Below are 20,380 nucleotides of genomic sequence, written 5' to 3'. Positions count from 1 at the left end.
GTTGTAACAACGGCATTTAAATTCACATTCATTGCTAAATGCTATGTTATAAATAGCTCCAAATAACGCATTGGTATTCAGTTTTGCTAAATAAAGAGCATAATATTAAAATTCGTCCCCAGTTTGCTCTCTCTCTAATGGACAATGAAAGGAGTGTTCGTCAAGATTCATTTAAGAACAGAATAATTAGAAGTTGCGGGTCGCGGAGCGGCATTCTGGGAAGATTTCGTTTGAGCGACGTCTGTGGACCGTGCCAGCTAAGTGCATGAGAGTCAAAGTTGGTTTATAAGTTTCTTTGTAGAAGTTACTGGTACTGGTGTGGTGGTGAACGTTACTATTGCTTTGTGAATTTTAAACGGACTTCTGGACGCTTGGCTTCTTTTAGTTATAAATTATGAAATAAAAAATAAAAAACTGCGAGAATGTTGTACAGATTAAATAAGTTTTTTATTATAAATAAACGGCGAAATAAACACACGTTGTACGTGTTTTTTTTTCATTTTAAATAACAATTAAATTTTGTAACATTTTTATTTTAAAAATACGCACGAAATACCGAATAAAACAATTATCCTGAAGTATTATAAATCAATATCTTCGAGCCATATATAACGATAAAGAAGACTTAAACCAAAATATATTCTTAGTTCTTACTCCCAAAGTGAATAATAGTGCGACGTGTCAAGCTTTAGATATGCGGGCTGAGGTAAAAAAATACGAGCCCCATCTCCGCACCGACTCAGTTATTTATTTGCGTTTACTTTAATTAAGCCGTTGTGCAATAAATTGTGGCCATTCGTAAATCGCCAGCGCCAAACTAGGTGTACAGCGTCTATTAGTGGGGACATTACTTTTGGGATTAGATGGCCGCGGGGGACACTAAATTGTTAGTTGGTTATATGTTATGAGTCTTCATTTAAATATAAAATATACAAAACGCAAAGTTAACTGTATGATTTATCAACGCACAAACTACTGGACCGATCGGGCTGAAATTTTGCATGCAGATGGCCATTATAATGTAGACATTCGCTTTTGATGAATTCTTTCCCAAGGTGATAAAACAGGGATAATGTAGGATGAAAATTTATTTTGATCACGCGATACTGCAGGCAACAGCTCTAGTAGCTTTAATTTCAATTAATTAAATAAATCCACTGCACCTTTGTATAAAACTTTAACATTTTACGTTTTTTTTTATGTCCTAGCGGGCAACTGAGCTGGTGGTTCGCCTGATGGTAAGCGAACACCACCGCCCATGAACATTCGCAGAGGTAGTCTCTATGAATGTGTTGTCCGCTTTTAAGGGGTAAAGGAAAAGGAATGGATTAACGACTGGAAAGAAGGAATGGACTGGGACAGGTGAGGAAAAGGAAATAGGCCTCCGGCTCCCCTACTCACCGTACGAAACACAGTGGCATGCCACTATTTCACGCCGGTTTTCTGTAGGGGTGTGGTACTTCCCCGGTGCGAGCTGGCCCAATTCGTGCCGAAGTGTGCTGGACTCCCATAATAAAAACATGTTATGGATTGTAACTAATTGATAAAAATGAAATTCTTATACCTCCACTGATTTTTATGTATTAAATGACATTTTTATGTAATGTGTAATAAGATTTAACTTCTATTGATATACATTTAGCGAGGTTCAGAGAACCGTCCTATTCTAGTAACAAATCGAATTAAAATTATTTATTTCTCGCGTATACGGTTTATAGGGTGTTACAGAATTATTACATCACATAACTGCCCTTGTAATGACGTGAACAATCTTAACAAATCAACATTGCCATACTGCATACTTACAAAATTACAAAATAATAATAATATAAACAAAAAAAATGTCGCGCTTGCTCTTATACACATAGTATATATAAAGAAATAATTAATCCTGGCGATCCTAATCGAGATAATAAGATAAACTCATGAAATTATTGTTGGTAATGTCGGTTTATTTTAAGTGGGTCAAAATGAAGTCTAGAGGAGTCATATATATACAAAAACTAGCTGCGCCCCGCGGTTTCACCCGCGTAAGTCCGTATCCCGTAGGAATATCGGGATAAAAAATAGATGTTGGCCGATTCTCAGACCTACCCAATATGCTTACCAAATTTCAGAGGAATCGGTCAAGCCGTTTCGGAGGAGTTTGGCAACGAAAACTGTGACACGAGAATTTTATATATTAGATATAGGTGAATCTGATATAAGCATGTTAAAAATATATGAATGAGTCATGTTTCATTAAAATTCATTCAGGTCTATAAACTGCAATAATTCTTCTATCGTAATAATGTACGTTATTAAAAAAATATATATTCATGCTCACTCTCTTTTCTTGGCAAATAATTATAAACAGTGATGGTCACGCAATACGAAATAGGAATTCAAAATTACCTTGTATATTATCTACGTTGATATCAAATAGCATTATTTAAGTTACCTTTAACTCAAGCATAATTATACGTAGGAAATATTGAAATAATGTATGAGTATACTTTATAGAGACATAATACGTCTCATTACAATAGAACACGGAGACTCATTTCAATGACACTTATTTGACATTTTCTCAGAAAATATCCAAGACATAGCTACATCTTATTTTAATGATTTGAAAGCGTACAACTAAAGTAATAAGTTCAAGCGTCATAAACTTAGCAGCATATGAGCTTAGTAACTTAAATGCATGCTTCAAAGGTGAGATATCTCGGGTTACAGTAATTCATATCCACTTGTGAAACTTTACCATGAGATCAAGTTTCAACTCAATCGCAAAGGCAGAATTTCATTTCAATTATTGCGTACATTTAGGCGGAAATATAGCAGTAGAATATGTGTATATGCATCTTAATGATTAATATTTTTTTCATTATTTTGTTGGTATTCTACAAGTCTATCTAAATTGTATATATTATTATACATCATGACATTTTCGTACGATACGTTACGTTATAGCTGTGACATTTACGAACGTGACTCCAGTTAGCTGAAAAAAACGAATTAAAATGCTCTTTCAAAATCATAAATGAATTTTTAATTACAGAGCTTATTCATTGAACGCGGCTCACAGCCGCGAGCGAAGTCCCTATGATTTTATACTTCCATTTTTACAGCACAAAAGAAATAAAATTTTGAAGCGCCGAGCCTGAGGTTGTAGAAGTTCTCGTATTTCAGTGGCACGCGTCGTTTAAGCGAAAAATACACCTCTATAGTCTATGGTAATCCACAAACATTTGGCCCTCTCTTCTGAATTTGCTCCTACAATTGTATCTGCGTTGTTATGATTCGACGCCGACGCTCTTGATAATTTTTTGCAAACTTTTGTTTCAGTGTGCCATTTCTTATGAAAGGCTTTTGTAACACGCCACATGTTTTTTGCGTATTTTTATGTAATTATTTTTCTTTAAGCTTAGTATTCTTACTAATGAAACCTTAACAATGAATATCGAGTGAGTTCTCATTCTAGAAGGTGATAGGTTATTTATCAAATGAATGTATTGAATTTCAACTGTATTTTTTTGAACATTATTTACGACACAGATATTTACATTTAAAAGATGTGATTATGATATAATGAAGTCAAATAGCTAAGTTTAATATGATATAGGTGGCACAATTATATTACAGTACATTATTTTTGTATCGCATTTAACGACAACATGATTAGACACAAATCTTTAAACTTTTATTTTATTCTGTACTAAAATCAATTGGCAAAAGTTCCTAATTCCAGATTCTGTCTGATTGCAGATAGAGCAAATGCGAAGTTAAAAAAGCCGAAGGTACTCCAGCATGAGTCGAATACAGATTTTTTCAAGCTTTTTTTATTAACTAGACGTTGCTTTGTGCATTCGAGCGGCTCTGCAGTTTGCTTCGTCTCGTCTTCTACGTGTGAAACTTTAGTATTCGTACGCCGTGTTTGCAGTATGTATTTCTGTAACACAGTTTGTGGCGTGTATCAATATGCATGCTAACGACTTCATCTTCTATTTCTTGATTGAGGTCCGATTTTGACAAATCTAATTGGGGACTCATCTATACACACGTGGAGTACACATTGCAATAGCTAGATCTCCTTGGTAGAGTGGTTAACATGTGAGACCTTGGAACCGAGAGTGCGATTCCCGACGGGGACAAACAAAAAAATGAGTCTTGGTCTGGCAAGACATAAAAAGTTAATCGAGCCTAGTCTGTAAAAAAGTCTATCACTGAAATTGATTATAAGGGGGACACTGGACTACAACTATTTTATTGGAATGGAAAAAACTCGTTATGCTAACAAATAAATGACAACTAATCTGTTTTCTTCTTTTCGTTCGAAAAGTTTGATGATAAGAGTTTTATTAATAAAATTCTCTTTCGTTTACATTAGCCTGTAAAAATGCAAATGCCTATAAAGAATTTTAATCTTGTAGGTACAATGCAGATTTTGGGTGACATGATGAATTCTGACTTAATTATTCGCCGATCCTTTGAGTTAAATAAGGCAGTTTTAATGAGTTTTTCCTTTGACATATAGATTAGAGTTCTTTTATGTTTAACCTATCATTGGTACTCGTACTTATTTTTAAATATTAAAAGGGAATGGGATGTAAATATTGTTAAAAGATTTATACTTATTTATGAACACCTAGCCTACATTTCCATCTATTCAAGCAAAAATCATATTATTTGAATAGTTTCCATGAAAATAAACACCGTGACATAATTGATGTTTGAAATGCTCGATACCTTAAATCATCCTTATATTATGAGCTTTTGATTCGCGAAAAAGTTTTATCAGTTACGGATAATGGGAACAAAATATCTTCGTCACTTGAGCGAGGTCGTTCCCATTTTTCAACTCTTGATAGCTACATTAGGAAGGAAACTGCAAATGTTCTGGAAGTGATGGTATAATAAAAGTGTCGCATTTTGGTAAAGCAAATTTTATCGGCATTTATTTGTAAAACGCTTATAGATTTGCCGCGACAAATCAACATTCTATCGGCGATAGTCAAAATGTCGTTGTTGAATTGAAGCGGTTCAATAAATATGTTACGAATTCTTTGCAACACATTTTTATGATAGGCATTTAGAGTTTTTGACAGGCGACCCGGTTGGAATATTGGTAAGTTAAATTTCATATAGTATACTATGTGGTATCGTATGTATTGGTTATTTATATAGCTGTTGGGTATAAATTTGATTTCCCTCCACTTTAAGGATATATTAATTTCTAGTGGAAAACAAGCTGCCCTTGTTAACAGCTGAATTTATATTTGTGAGAAATGTTCAGATACATCATTATTTATAAAATGCACCAAAGAGAGATTTAAAAAATACATTTTTATATGACATGTTTTAAAAAAAAGGCAGAATACTGGGTACATTTAACTAATTTGGTGATTAGGTCATTGAAATAACGTCAGGTAAATGTAACCTTATGGGTACCTATAAGGTTACATTTACCTGAAAGGTCACATATCTGCAAAACTGTATTATCACTATTCTTTTCTTCCCCTCAGGCATGAATGGTTAAAGCACCTAAACATACATTTTAGGAAAATTCGAACGGCTCTTGTAACTATAATGAGGGAGATATCGCAAATAATTATTTATATTATAAAAAAAACCATACAAAGTGTGTTAATGTCATGTGTGTAGTGCTTAATTGATTTTTGTTTTTTTTTAATAATACTAAAGCTGAAAGACAGTTTTTGGCATCATTGTTATGTATATATTATGTAGAATACTGAAATTGATATTATTTTAAAAGAGCCCCTACAGAGTTTCTTGCTGGTTCTTCTGTAGAAACTGCTTTTCGAACCGGCAAATGTTAAAACTATTATATAATGATTGAAAAGTGCGTCTATAAGAAGTGTAATTGAACAAATATATGTTTGTGTTTGAATGCCAAAATACATTTCTAATATTAAGCCTCATTCAGCTTTAGACGTTTAGTCGAGTAGCAGATGTAGAAATCACCAAAATCCTGTTTTTGCCGTGGTATAACAGTAAGCCAAGCGCTGGAACATATTTCGACCAGCTCGGGCTTAGCAATTCAGCGCGGTAATGCTGTGCAGTGTTATGGCTCGACTACATTTCTGTGATGTCATACCATTTGTGTGTTCGTGAATTCAGGTTATTGTCCAAAATTGTGTTCGACTATAAAATAGTTACAATTAAAAATGTAGGTTAAAATGCAAACTTTAGGCAAATGCAATCGTGGAGTAATGAGAAAAAGTTATAATTTTTGTTCATGCAATTCCAAGTCAGGAAACAGCAATAAGGTTCTTGCGTCTTTTGGTACAAAATAAAGTCGTATAAAGGAGATGCCAGTGATCAGATACCTATTGTGTCAAACTTTAATCACCATTCATTTATGGCTGACTGAATCCGTACTATGCTGTCCTGCAATATGACTGCGTTTCTTTAAAAATAAAATGCTCTATCCGAGTCCCTATTACTATTTACACGCCGCGCTGCATAGTTTTGACCACATTTGTTTCAATAGCGCTCCAACCGTTGTCGGGTAATATCGTTTTATGCCAGCTATTGCTATCCATAACAATAATGACTACGCACTTGTTCTCTATTCTATCGTTTCCGACACGGTTAGGTTATATCCTCGCATTAAATGACAGCGAGATAACCGTTTTTAGTCCCGTAACAATTGCTTATAATTATCATTGGAGGTGACGATATTGGAAATCGTAATCGAACGTGTAATGTTACTTTTGTATAGAATCTATACTATAGATTCTATAATCGATTGTGGTGCGGATTATTTAGTGTATATGATAATACAATTATAATAAATTAATATAAATAGATTGGATATTTTTTAACATTTTAGATATACACTGAAAGGCATAAACCAGCTACCTACAGCTACTGATTTATATCGAGACAACTTTGCTCAAAGACTCAGCCGGCCAGATCAAGAATTTTGGTCATTGCTACAAATGGCGATTGTCTAGAAAGTTTCTAGAATCCACATTCTTGACCCTATTATTGACTAAAATTTAATAATAATAAAGTAGGTCTGAAACACATGTGGAATATGGAAATGTATTGTGTGTTATTCCCTACCCATTATTATAAAAGTTTTTAGATACTTTAGACTTGTTGTTCAATGAAATATTAAAAATTGAAAAGAAACTTGGTTTAAAATTGAAGCGAAATTATAAAATAGCTCAAGATATAAACACCTAAACATTGATTAGTGTCATCAAAAATAATAACTCAAGGAATAAATTAACTCAGTGCTTCTCTGTAGCTTGCCAGCTTACACTTAAATGCTAAATGTCTATTTCGTGCCTGAGAATGAAAGCTCTTAAACGAATCAAGTGGCTACTTTAATTTGTAATTTGTTTCATTCACAACATCGTGTCAGACATTTTAAATAGAATTTCCTCTTTCATTCAGAAGGTTATTGGACTGAATGTGTCTGGAAGCCGGCATTTCTTAAATAAAGCGGGACAGTTATTCTTTTTTTAAAAAACGTTTCTTTATAATACAATACATAAACTTTTATGTGGATAGTTTGCTGGGAATGGAAGAAATTATAATTTATACGGCACAATTTTAATCTAATTAGTGTAGTGTCTATAGTGAATATAAAATTAATACAATATAAAGTATCTATGATTATAGTTTAGACTTAATAAAAAGCAAATGGTTCTATCGACTTCTACATTAATTGGAAGAACTTTAATTATAATCTAAATAATGGTTGGACAGAAACCAAAGCTTTGAGATTGATATTAAAAAGATGAATGTAACTAACTTATAGAAATAATTTTAGTTCTACATAGAATATTGTATGCTTAAATCAATATTTTTAGAAGCCGATGTACAACTGCGATTATCAAAATCATTAAAATATGACGTAAACCGAAGGTATATTAATGTCAAATTATTCCTTTTTATATTGCTGCGAGCATAAGCCTACAAGGTCTCGTCTGTAATAAATATTATTTAAGGTGTGGAATTTTTTGCAGAAGCTGTCTGTTCCATAAAGTGGAACTTATTGGTATTATTCGGAAAACATTTAATTTCGAACTTATTATGACTTTATTGCTGATTGAAAGAGAATTCTTTTATATCTGGGTTTTAAGGAAATGTACGATTATATTCGAAAGAAATAAAAGGAAATACCGTAATGTAGAAATGTTGCTCAGTGTATGTGCTAAAGTTCAACGAATTAATATCCTATACATTACCACTGTACATCAAAGTAAACGTATACTTCCCGTAAAGGCCTCTTTAGCGGGAAATGAGCGCCTAACATTAGAGGCCTCTTCAAACGAGGGTACATTATTGCTCGTTAGGGTTTTAGGACGCTTAGCACATATTGATATATCGCCGTAACTCCTCATATCAGGTGTACCGACCCGGGAAGAATGTTGGGAGCAGCAGTTGATAGTGCTAATGACATTACATTTGCGTAGTTATATGATTATTATATATTATAGTATATGATTATTATAATGCAGATGTCTAATGAAAAATTGAATACCAAAAAAGTATGTGAATTTGAAATTGGGTCAATTTTCAATCTGTATTTTAGTTACGATGATTTCATTTTCAAAATTCTCCGTATAAACTTATAAATTTCTTTGCTACAACTTCAAATATTTAATACTTTGCTCCGAGTAAATTTTTCCTTGAACCAGAAACACGCTACCTGACATTTGGGCTTATATTAATAATGTGCCTGGTCGTTGATGAAAATTGACTTTATAAGTAAAACACGATTCAATTTTGGCAGCACGTACCTATATTCGTGTACTCCGTTACTCCAATTAAGTATTAATATTAAAAGTGTAGGCATTCATCGAGACTGGAGACCGATGCTTGAAATTAAAGTCAGTTAATATTTATATTCAATTTATTATTCCATTAGCCTAGTCGATTCTCTTGGAAATACATCATGTTGAGTGGCATCGAAGATCACATTATGATAGCGTGGCTGTGTGTGAAATACCTAGGAGCTATGTTGAGTCGTGATGCCGGAATAATGTCAAATGCAGTAAGTTAAACACAGCGGTGAATTTCATGTACAATTTCACATGATCATTTACCGCCTGGGATCAGAAATTTTGATACTTTAAACATCACTCAATAGTAAAAATTCATAGAGATAGTCTAGACATCTTATTTATTACTTTAATTCAATTTCAGCACATTAACTTTAAGTAGAAAAATGTTAATGCTAGGATTGTAAATGTTATATTGTAAATAATATATTTTGTTGTATGGGGATTCCAATATCTTCACAGGCTTATTTGAATATTTTATGCACACTTATATGATCACTACTATGATACTCGGATTATGCTTTTGGAATAGATAATCTTACAAGATTACAATACATAAAACATTTAAAAATTAAAAAGTAAAATATTTAAACGTATACAATACAAGTAATGAACTATTGACCGCTGTGTTTTAATTTCATCGTTGATTTAATATTGCAACTGTACCATAATTAATCTCAAGAGAAAGCTCATCCATAAATGTTGAATGTAATTTTTTTATTCACCAAAGTTATTGAATTGAAAGTTTTAATGATGCTGATAGAATCAGCATTGCGTGTAATTAGGTTAATTGCATATTCACACTATAATTTGCATGAAAATTGAAAGAAATAGCTGTCAATGTATTATTATTATTTGTTACATATATATATACAATAGTTTATTATATTATTTATAGTTTAGGCGGTCAAAGATGGGTAGATATTCTACTTACAAGTTCAATGCCTTTGCCTAATTGCTTAGTCTGAAACTTTCCTAGAGTTTATGTCTGTTATGGTACTAAATGTTTTAATATAAGTTTTAGTTTGTGTTTGAATATATTTATATTGTCCTTTGCAGTTTTTTGCATTTCAATGAATAAATGTATTTGTTCTGTAACTAACTCTGAAGTGAATTTCAGGCGCAAAGGTAATTTGGAGTCAGTGTCCTTATGTATTTCAACCCAGTTTCACATAGGAAGTCTATATATTTCTGAAAGGGCCGGTAACACACTTACTCGGATGTATCTTGAAGTAACTTCTATTATTGCCGTCTAAAATAGAAAGAGATTTCATTAAGTAATTATTACAGAGATATAACTCTCAGACAATTGATATCATACATAAGTACTTGTCGTTTTTATAATACAAACTTTTCTAAAAATTATGCGCTATTTTAGACTTCCTAGATCAGTAGATGTATATATGTAGATGGCCTTCAAATCAATTCAGTCATTCCCTATTATATAGTAGAATTATTTGGATAATTGCTTAATAGACATTGATTTAGGTGAGAATAAGTAATCTCTTATACTGCTAATGAAATGTGGTAAATAGCCATTAATGGGCATTAATGGATTTTGCTTGGTAGTTTGTACGTTTTAGTAATTTTTTCGTTAACATTGTTCTAGAATATTGTGGTTCTTTTTATAGTAAAATACCTACTGTGTTTATAATTATGATCTATTTCTTCTTTCTTCTTCTCTTCAGATTCCTCTCCTCCCAATAAACTACTAATCCAGATCACGATAACATAATACTATACAACTATACATTTACTAAAAAATATTTATTTATCTATTAAACTATTCAACAATATTGTACAAGGAAGAAAACTTACCAAAATAAACAATATTTAAAAAAAGAAAGTGCACAATTTGTTAGGCGATCTTATCACTTATAAGAAATATGCGAATTGTTTTGTTTATTTACTTTGTTTGTGTTTTTTTACGACGCAACAGAACAGTTTTCTAATGTCACTTTTGTGTTTCAGCATAGTAATGAGGCTAAAGAGTGACATAGGCTACATTTTACCTTGGTGACACATATCATTTCCATTGGAAATTCCTAGACTTTGCGTGAGAATCTGCGTGCGTTAAGAATTTTAGTAGGAATTTTTTTATGATAGTATTGCGCCTTTATTATATAATACTAGACGCTCGGTCCGGCTAGCAAGATACCTTTTTTTATCCCAAGCCATATGTCTACCAAATGACATCAAAATCCGTTCAGTAGTTTCAGCGTGATTGACGGAAAAACATCAAAACAACAAACATTCACATTTATAATATTTGTGTGATAATTGCTGAAGGTTATAATAATAATCTTTATTAATAATTTGAAAACGTCACTAAAATGTTACTAACATAAATGTGAATTTTAACACTCGTATGACAATTTTCATTTAACAAGCGAGCGTTACCACTGGCGGAATGCTAGTTGGAGTTAAAATATATTCGCCGAAACGTGAATGGAAGATTTGGTTTCTAAATGTTTTTATCAAGTACGCAGTATATAAAGTTTACCCCACTTGAATTGAATAGGATCATCGTTTTATTACAGGTAAGGTTCGAAAGATCTCTTTTGTTGTATAAAGTTTAATATATATAAAGCAGTATTCAGTTTTATATCGATGCGTAATATATGTTTCATATGGGCTAATTTGAGGGTGGCTTATAAAGGTCGAGCGAACAAAGGACAGATGAAATGATAAATTTATTATCATATTTTAATTAAAGGGTTTTGAAATGGCCGCCGAAAAAATCTATTGTGGGATTAAGTTTTCTTTTTTGAGATTAATGTTTGTGCTTAGCAGTTCTTTCCTTTTGGATTTTTATTTTGAGAGTGCAATAATATCAAACATGCAGTTAATATAGGTATTATGTATGTGTAGTGTATCATATCTTCTTCATATTGGTATTTATTCATTTTAATATCAATATCAATAATCATATTTTTTCATTTTAATTACAATAAATTGATATTCGTGTATTATTGTAATAGTATAAACATACAAGTGCGAGTTCTATTAGGAATCGAGAATTAACCAAAATATATTTTAGATTTTCAGCCATCGATGGTGGAGATTTTTCCCACATAGTCCGGGTTCCCGTGAGAAATAACTGTCCTATAACCGTTTTGGGTCACAAACTATTTTAGTACCAAATTTCATCCAAATCGGTTTAGTGATTCAAGCGTGAAGAAGACATAGACCTACAGAGCTACTTTCACATGGACAATAGTAGTAGGGATTCCAGTAATCATTGTTATGTACTATGGTTTTAGAATACAAACTGTTTACCTGAATCCAATACAAGCTATTTAAAGGTTCCATTTCTGATCTCCATTAAAAGCCAGGAGGTAAAAAATGTGGCTGTCACACACACATGCTACGGCGAATGCGTAATATATATTTGAAGTCATATTGAACTGGCGCTATCCTATGGGACTATGAACGCTTCATAATATTATATCATATTGCCACAGATATCAATATAATAATAGTATTATCTATATATATAAAATTCTCGTGTCACAGTTTTCGTTGCCATACTCCTCCGAAACGGCTTGACCGATTTTCATGAAATTTTTTGTGCTTATCCGGTATCTATGAGAATCGGCCAACATCTATTTTTCATACTCTTAAATGGTAGTAAGAGTAAGGCAGAACAGCGTTTGCTGGGTGCAGCTAGTATTGATATAATAGTATTTAATAGTATAGATATTACTTTGAAATTGGTAGATAAATAATAATATTGTAGATATTGCGTTGAAATTGTTGCTATGTTTGCGTGTATGATTATCAACAAGCAAACTCTAACCTAAGCAACAAGCCCATTATCATAAAGTTTTACAATTTTATTATTGGAATAAGACGTAACGTTTAAAGTTATTAATTACACGGCTCTTTGGTACATGAATAGAACTGTATTGTTCTCAATAACGTGTTAAATTCGGTCAGGAGGCTCGAGGTCAATAAACTAAGGAGAGACTGAATTTCTTCTATCGCCACGTTCGATCGCACAAACACACTACGATTTAGATCAAGGGGGCTAGAACGGGCACAAGGGATCCGGCGAAATAAAACAACAACTTGTAACACTTAAAACATTTTATTTACAAAAGTATTCACAGTTTAAACTAACATTATTGTTGATTTCTAGTGTTTTATTTGTGTTCAGACGCAGATTTCGTAGATACGTAGAAGAAGTATTGTTTTATACACATCATTTAGTTCTAAGGCTACTATTTACATACAATGATAATAATATATTCTACGAATATGTAGGAGATTTTATTACGTAGAAAGTTAAGCCCTATACGCGCTTAAAGCCAATTAGCTTTCGATTCCGATCCAATTCATCAAGATCAAGTTTCCATTGATAATAATGGGGATCGGGCAAAAATGCGAGTTTCAATCTCTTGATAATGTTCGAGATAATGTGATGAACGGACTTGTTAATAAGCTATTTATTTACATAAATTAATTCGCATTTGACGATATCAGCTCGTCTGTTAGTCGCTTAATAAATTCCTACATAGCTTCAAAGTTAATATCATTCGTTGTGAAAACATTATTGTTAATGTTAAAACGCTTCAAAAATATAACGAAAGAGAATGAATCAAGTAACTAAATTTTAATATTCTGAAAAGCGAAAAAAACACATTAGCGTTTCATAAAATGATCATAAAAATATATGCTACATTATAAAAATGATTTCTGTACTTAGTTTTATTACACTTCCAAAATTTAAGTGTGTTTTATTCAATTACAGGGATTTAACATAACTCAAGTATTATATCAAATACCTATATGGTTTCCTGATCGAGATTTTTCAAACATTCTCTAAATTTGGTTATTAATACAGATTTCGATATATTTCCGCATTTAATAAGCCAATAAAACCATGTCACAGGTTTTAATGCCGATTTAATAACTCCATTAACTACACTAGCCGAGAATTAAATTTTCACTGGCAATTAATTAGGAAGCATGCGATATTTATAAATAATATCCATAAAACCGCACATGTTGTACAATTATTTGAAACATTAACAGCAAACAGAGCAAATTGATTTAATTCAAACAAATTATTTATGTACATAATTTACTTACTGAATTAGCTACAACGAAATTGGGCCGCAACAACAGTAAGCAAGTTTGTATTGTAAAATGAAACAAACGATAATCAAATACAATAATTAAATATTTAAATTTGCAAGAAAACAAATCAATTATTTTGTGTTGATGTCCAAAAATTTTGTACATGTACAGACTTCTCAATATCAGACTATCATCATCATCATCATCATCAGTCCACGTTTTTTCCCACTACAGGGACTGAAGTACGGGTTGGCAGATGTCACATTTCGTTGAACAGTTAATTCTACAACGTGCAGAATTATACAGATTAATTGAAATATAACTGAATAATACATAGTACAGATCAATTGAAAAATTCAATAAAATTGTAACAATACAATCGTCATATCAATTGAATATTTCTTGCACGCTTGCCTGGTTTTGAACCACCCACTTTTAGATAGAACACCGAGGTCCTAATCACTGATCCACCACTGCTCTAGTCTGACTAGTTCATGATTATATTCAATTCCTAGTAATATAACGTTACGTCTATTTATCTTACAATTAGCTATCGTACATACTTTGAGATCAGTTATAACACAACCTTTAGACGACAGGGAGATACGATTTAATTTTTATCGGTCGATCACATCAGCTAAATACACATTTTGTTTTATTTACAAATTAATTAAACTTCTGAGAACAATTAATTCTGCAAATCAGCTTACATTTATTTACATGTAAAGGTGAAATTAACGAACCCGAGAAATTTATTGCGCATTTTCACGGCATCGTTACATCGCTTTAATATGCCATAAAACATACAATGCAAGAACATAAAATACTTTTATTATTATATTTACACCTCAATCTGATTACATACAAGTGCTAGAAACAAAAATGGGATGAGTTATTAATAATAATTCGTTTTCTTATCGTTCATACTAAACATACTTATCAGCATTAAATGCTCATCTAAAAATGATTATATCATCTAGAAACCAGAGTTTGATCGTTTCGAAATCGGAATTTAAAATCGTCGGACATGCAATTAAATGGAATAGTGATCATTTGCAGGATTAGTTGTTTTAATGAATGTCTATGGATATTTAGATTAATTAAGATTAAAATCGTGTAGAGTAAGGTAGGTGTGGTGTTGGTACCAGCACTCTGCATGGCAGCTGGCCGTTCCCCGCTTACTACATGCACGACCACTGACGCCGAATCTGATGAGAAAAAAAAATCTATTGATCAACTCGCTGTTTTCAATGACAAAAACCATAATATTTATTATAATTTAATTTTCATTTAATAAACGATATTGTGTTCCATGAAATTATTTGACACACTATATTGATCCATTTTATTGATGTTAAGGCTTTATGTAAAAGCTAAATAATTTTATGAATTTATAACAAATATTTAGTTTAGCTGAACCATCTTCAATTTGTTAGAATTAGATCAAATTTCTATGAAACCAGATGCTAGAGTCAGGTTTCAAATAAAAAATGAGACAAAAAATCGAATTGTATTAGTTGAAATGTGAAATAACCTCCTTTTTCTGATTCCGGTTAAAAAAAGACAAAAAAAAAATGATTTACAGATGGCAAAGAGGTGTGATAAAATCAATAACAGTTTAACATGGATTGCATGCAGTTACATGGAAATTACTTTTCATATTTTATGTTAACCTTGAACATTACCTTCGACTGTAGGCAGAATAATTTAAAAACGTATATCGCTTTGAATAATTGCTTTCATTATCGATACAAAACCTTTTTATCCATGAACTCGTTTTTAAACGTTAAACTACGATATAATTCTTAATATTTTGAAAAGTTTCGGATTTTCTTAATAAACGTTGCTTTAGTTTTTAAAAATTAACTTGAAACTAAAAGAGGAGTAGGTTATAACGATATCGTCCCATCCATAATTTTTATTACTCAATTTTCAGTTTTTCCAGCGCTATTGCACTAACCGTGCCTAGCTTTGTAATAACTGACGCAGCAAAAATTTAAATTTTGTTAAAACCTCAACCACAACGTTAGTATTTTTAACAAAAGTTTTATTCCATAATCATCTTACACGCTATGCTTACTTTTACGCTACGTACATTAAGAGATTAAAATTTACATTGAATTTATACAACAGCAAAAAATATGTCCAAAGGTAGAAAAAACAAAACCATACCGGATAACAATATTAAAACGTATAAACACTTTCATTTATACCGCGTTGTGTTGATAACATTATGGTACCCCAATATATAGGTAAAAAATAAATGGGTCATGAAAGAGAAATTTAATAAGAAGGCAACATTATTTGCGTGAGTGACGACGAATATAAAGATTAAAATCGAATTAATACTTACCAGAGCTACTAGGGGCACAAGTATAATTTCCGGAGTCACGGGGCGAAGCGCGTGCTATCAGAAGGCGGCTGGTGCGGGTCCTTTGTTCTGTTTCGACACTAATCCCTCCCCGCTGTGCGTAGTTCACCACATTCGAACCACGATACCAGTATATGAAACTAAAAAGAGTTATGTCGTTATAATTTTCTGTTTCATGTACTACTGAAAATCATATGGGGCTGTTGAATCTGTGTTTTTTATATTTTAAACGCATAGTATAAAATGTGTCATTAGTTTATATATAAACACAAATATACAGAATACTTGAGCGTAGAGACATAATTTTTTGTCAGGATAAAAATGGCAAAAGTATTCGAGCAATAGATGTAAAATATTTTATAAAAAGCAACACAAAATTCTGCGAAAGGTAAAGGTACACTAGTAATTGGAACGTTCCAGTTTATGGATTCAATTAATTAATTGATAAATGGAACACCGTATTCACGGCAGTATTTCCATAAACTCGGAGAGAATTACAATTATATTTACCTAGGTGGATCGGGTGCGTGGCGCGCAATACACGTCAGGTTGATGTCCGATCCTGCTCGTACAAACAACTCCGGCCCAGACAGGATCTCAGCCTTTGATACTGTAACAATATCAGTTTACTTAGCAATTATTGTCTTTATAGCTTTCTACGAAACGTTTACGGAGTTACATTTACCTTCCTATAGATTGATAGTTCGAAAAGTTATTCACTCTTTGATAAGATTCTATGAGAACATGTTGATAACCTATATTTATGTGAAGTAATAAAGCAATCAAACAAGAATAGAGAAGATTTATGATTTTAGTAAATTTAATAGCAATCAAATAATGAAAATAAAATGTTCCGTTAATAACTCTCTTATTAGTTAGTTCATCATTACTACAGGTTTGAGCCTCCGTTCAGGGTTTTTAGTTAATTGTCACCATCGAGTACGGTCTGTGGCAAGATATAGTGCCGTATTCATCGGTAGGTCTCTGTGTTTGGAAATATGATCAGGCCAACGCTTGTGACTGCTTCGTCGTAGCTACGAATTAAAGTCAAAGGTTAAGGTAGGCAAGTTCCGGCGTAAAATATGTTGAAAGTATTGAAGCATTCGTTCTCGGCGTATGGTCGATAATTGTGGCTGATTTGTAACAGATTGTGATACCATTTTAATGTGGAACAATCATAACATACATGTTCAAGATGATCGCATATTCGAGAGTAACAGTCTCCTTTCTTTAATGGGTTTTTGGTAAAGTTTAATTAAACAGTAGGTACGTGAACCCAAATGCATTCACGGATTTCAAATAGAGCTCGGAAACTTAAACATTATTGCGAGTTCACGAAACATTTCCATTAACGCAGGTGCTCTAATTTCTTCGAGTTCAAATTTGTGTGATCAAGAAACGAAAACTTGCTAGTTCTTGACCGTGCCTGTTTAGTTCCCGTTTCAGACTTGTTGCGAAGTGTCCAAAGCAAACAAAAACTATTGAAGTCAAAACTAATTTCGTACAACAAATCGTTGTTCTTTGAAGTGCTAAAATCAATAATTTATTAAGTTTAAATTTCATAAATGGAAATATGGAAGGGAATTGAAGATGCCAATAATAACCGTTTCGTAATCATAATAAATATAACTGAAACCATTACAGTTAGGATAGAAGACGGATGTGAAAAAATAGAAAACGCTATTTCACTGGGAGAGTCTTTTATTGAGCATTGGAAAAGGCTTAAATTTTATGAATTTATAAAAAACCGTTAGTCTTTTAGTCGTATAATTTAAACGTGTAATATAGGTATAATATATGTACATGTTTTTTACTTGAAATGATTAATAAATGCTAGACATGTAAATCTATTATATGAATGCACAGTGACTCTAAGCTAACGTGGATATAATTTTATGTCTGTAATAATAAATAAAAAACGACACAACTGTTCATGTTCCTCGGGGCTAGTGGTTTACATGTTTGATTATGTATTCAACTCTAATGCTAGATAATGCAGCAGGGTTTATAGTTCTGGTGTACAATAACCGGTGGCTATATTTAGTCACTGAGCTTTCTACAGCGAGTGGATTAAGCGTACCTACGTTTAGTGTGGCTTACATTTAACGTTAACAATTGCTTACAAAATAGTTCTAATTTCCTTGTGTACCGTTTCACTACGTAAAATTAACTCTAACGTTTCGTATTTAAGTTTTCTCAATGCTGTAGCTAGTAACTAGCGCAGTGTTAGAAACTTACCGACAACTGTGAGCCAGAAAGATAGACTGATCTTTGGTTCAGTGGAGACTTGGCATTCATAAGCCCCAGAGTCTCTCGGCTGTGCGTGAGCAACCCGGAGTGTCCATTCGTCGGAGCCATCCGTGTGCAAAGCTGCGAAGCGGGCATCACTACTGTACGTGTGGACTCCAACGGTTAGAATGTGCAAGTCACGTTTGCGGATCCATGACACCTGGGAACGAAATTGTTTTTAGTTTTTTGTATCACTTTTTGAGGAGGGTTTACTGACATATACTTATTCGTTACAACTTCCCAGTTTCTTTTTGAAAACTAATCTAGTTTTTCATTAAGAAACAAGCGTTTTACTTAATAGCAGGGATGAAGACTATCAGGCAAATCGGCCTGAAAAGCGTCCATTAAATTTTTATGAAAGCGCTCATTATAAAAAGATGTGTCACCTAATTATAATATTTATATTCCCTGAGCTTATGATATGTAGATTTATTTTCTTTTTAATCCTAGCCTACAAAACACACAAACCATATTCCTATAGAAAACCTACCGGTCCATCAATGGTTGCCATTGCATTAATAGAAGAACTTCATCAATTGTGATCTACCAAATATCAAATATACCTACACGAATCTCTCCTATATGACGTACTTCTTTTATTTATTCTGTCGCAACCTTTGATGGGTCAGAATATACTGCGCTATGGTTATATTTATACTAATATTATAAATCTGAAAAGTTTGTTTGTTTGTTTGTTTGAACGCGCTAATCTCAGGCTAGTCCAATTTAAAAAAATATCTCAGTGTTAACCCATATACTGAGGAAGGTTATAGGTTATATAATATAAAGCCCATAACCTTCCTCAGTTTCGGGGCGGACCGCTAGTAAATAATACAAATAAAATAAACATATAGAACCATATCAAGGGTTAACTAAAAAAGAGAAAAGTAATATTGCATTTATTGAATATCATTAAGATTAAGCCGGAAAATGACAATAATGTCCGTATATAATATTAATACCAGGATATGAAAATGAACAATAATTATCGATTTTTATTTCACAACACAGAATCCCAAGACATAATCCGCTTTTGAGGAAAATACTTAAACACGACGAAAGCAAACAAATTGGGATCAAGGTGTATCAATGAAATCTTCGGATATTAATATAAATAATTTATTACTAAGCGGCTTTGAAGATTATAAGCCTAGACACATGTTTTGAATATTCCAATATATTTTCTACGATTATGTTATAAATATAATTTATAAGAAACATTATAAACACAATATTCAATTGGTATTCAGTGGACGCTGTATTTTCATTTTAAGCATCAGAATAATCAATAGGCCGGTCTAATAATTTCCAAGTTCGTTTCAATAGCGATTTATGGGAGATGATTACTAAAGTTTGAACGTTCTAAAATAAAATAATAATATAAATATAAATTTTGAAAGTTAGGGCAATAACAAATAGGAAGGAGATATTAAAATTGTTCACAACTTTATACCAGTTTAAATTGTAATTAATATACTCCATTTGTTAGCTTTATGTATATTGGTTTAAAGGCAAAATAGTAAATAAAAGTGTCGAGTTTAGAGTTTCCAATTTAGCCGAAGGGTTAGATTTGGCGCTGACATCCGATAAAATATTATGTTTTATTTTATTTCAACTATTTAGATGTAAGTTTTCAAGTCACTTTTGCGTTGGACAAAAACCTGTAATAACATGTGATAACTATGACAAAACACTAAAATAAATGAATGCTATTTTGACAATGCTACATATTGTTAACCGAAAGGTAAACGTTATTATATATAGAAGTGGTGGCTCAGTGGTGAGGATCTCTGTCTTCAAAATCGATAAGTCGGGATTCGAGACCAGGCGAGCG

At 32.3% G+C, this 20,380-nt stretch overlaps 1 protein-coding gene across 2 annotated transcripts in view; it reads right to left on the bottom strand.

The window, feature by feature from the left end:
• Positions 1–12,877: 12,877 nt before the first annotated feature.
• Positions 12,878–20,380, bottom strand: part of LOC119839725 (hemicentin-2-like) — a 67,876-nt gene continuing 60,373 nt past the window's right edge. For both annotated transcript variants that reach the window (XM_038366159.1, XM_038366158.1), the window contains exons 4-7: positions 18,496–18,706; positions 16,768–16,867; positions 16,240–16,397; positions 12,878–15,094 (exon numbers count right to left, since the gene is read on the bottom strand). In XM_038366159.1, the coding sequence (XP_038222087.1) occupies positions 14,859–15,094; positions 16,240–16,397; positions 16,768–16,867; positions 18,496–18,706 (705 nt within the window). In that variant the 3' untranslated portion in view covers positions 12,878–14,858. The remainder of the gene's footprint in view (positions 15,095–16,239; positions 16,398–16,767; positions 16,868–18,495; positions 18,707–20,380) is intronic.

This window comes from Zerene cesonia, chromosome 4 (genome assembly GCF_012273895.1).
Source record: "Zerene cesonia ecotype Mississippi chromosome 4, Zerene_cesonia_1.1, whole genome shotgun sequence".
Classification (NCBI taxonomy): Eukaryota; Metazoa; Arthropoda; class Insecta; order Lepidoptera; family Pieridae; genus Zerene; species Zerene cesonia.
Note: the sequence above shows the minus strand (reverse complement) of the source record. Positions and strands in the feature narration are given on the sequence as shown.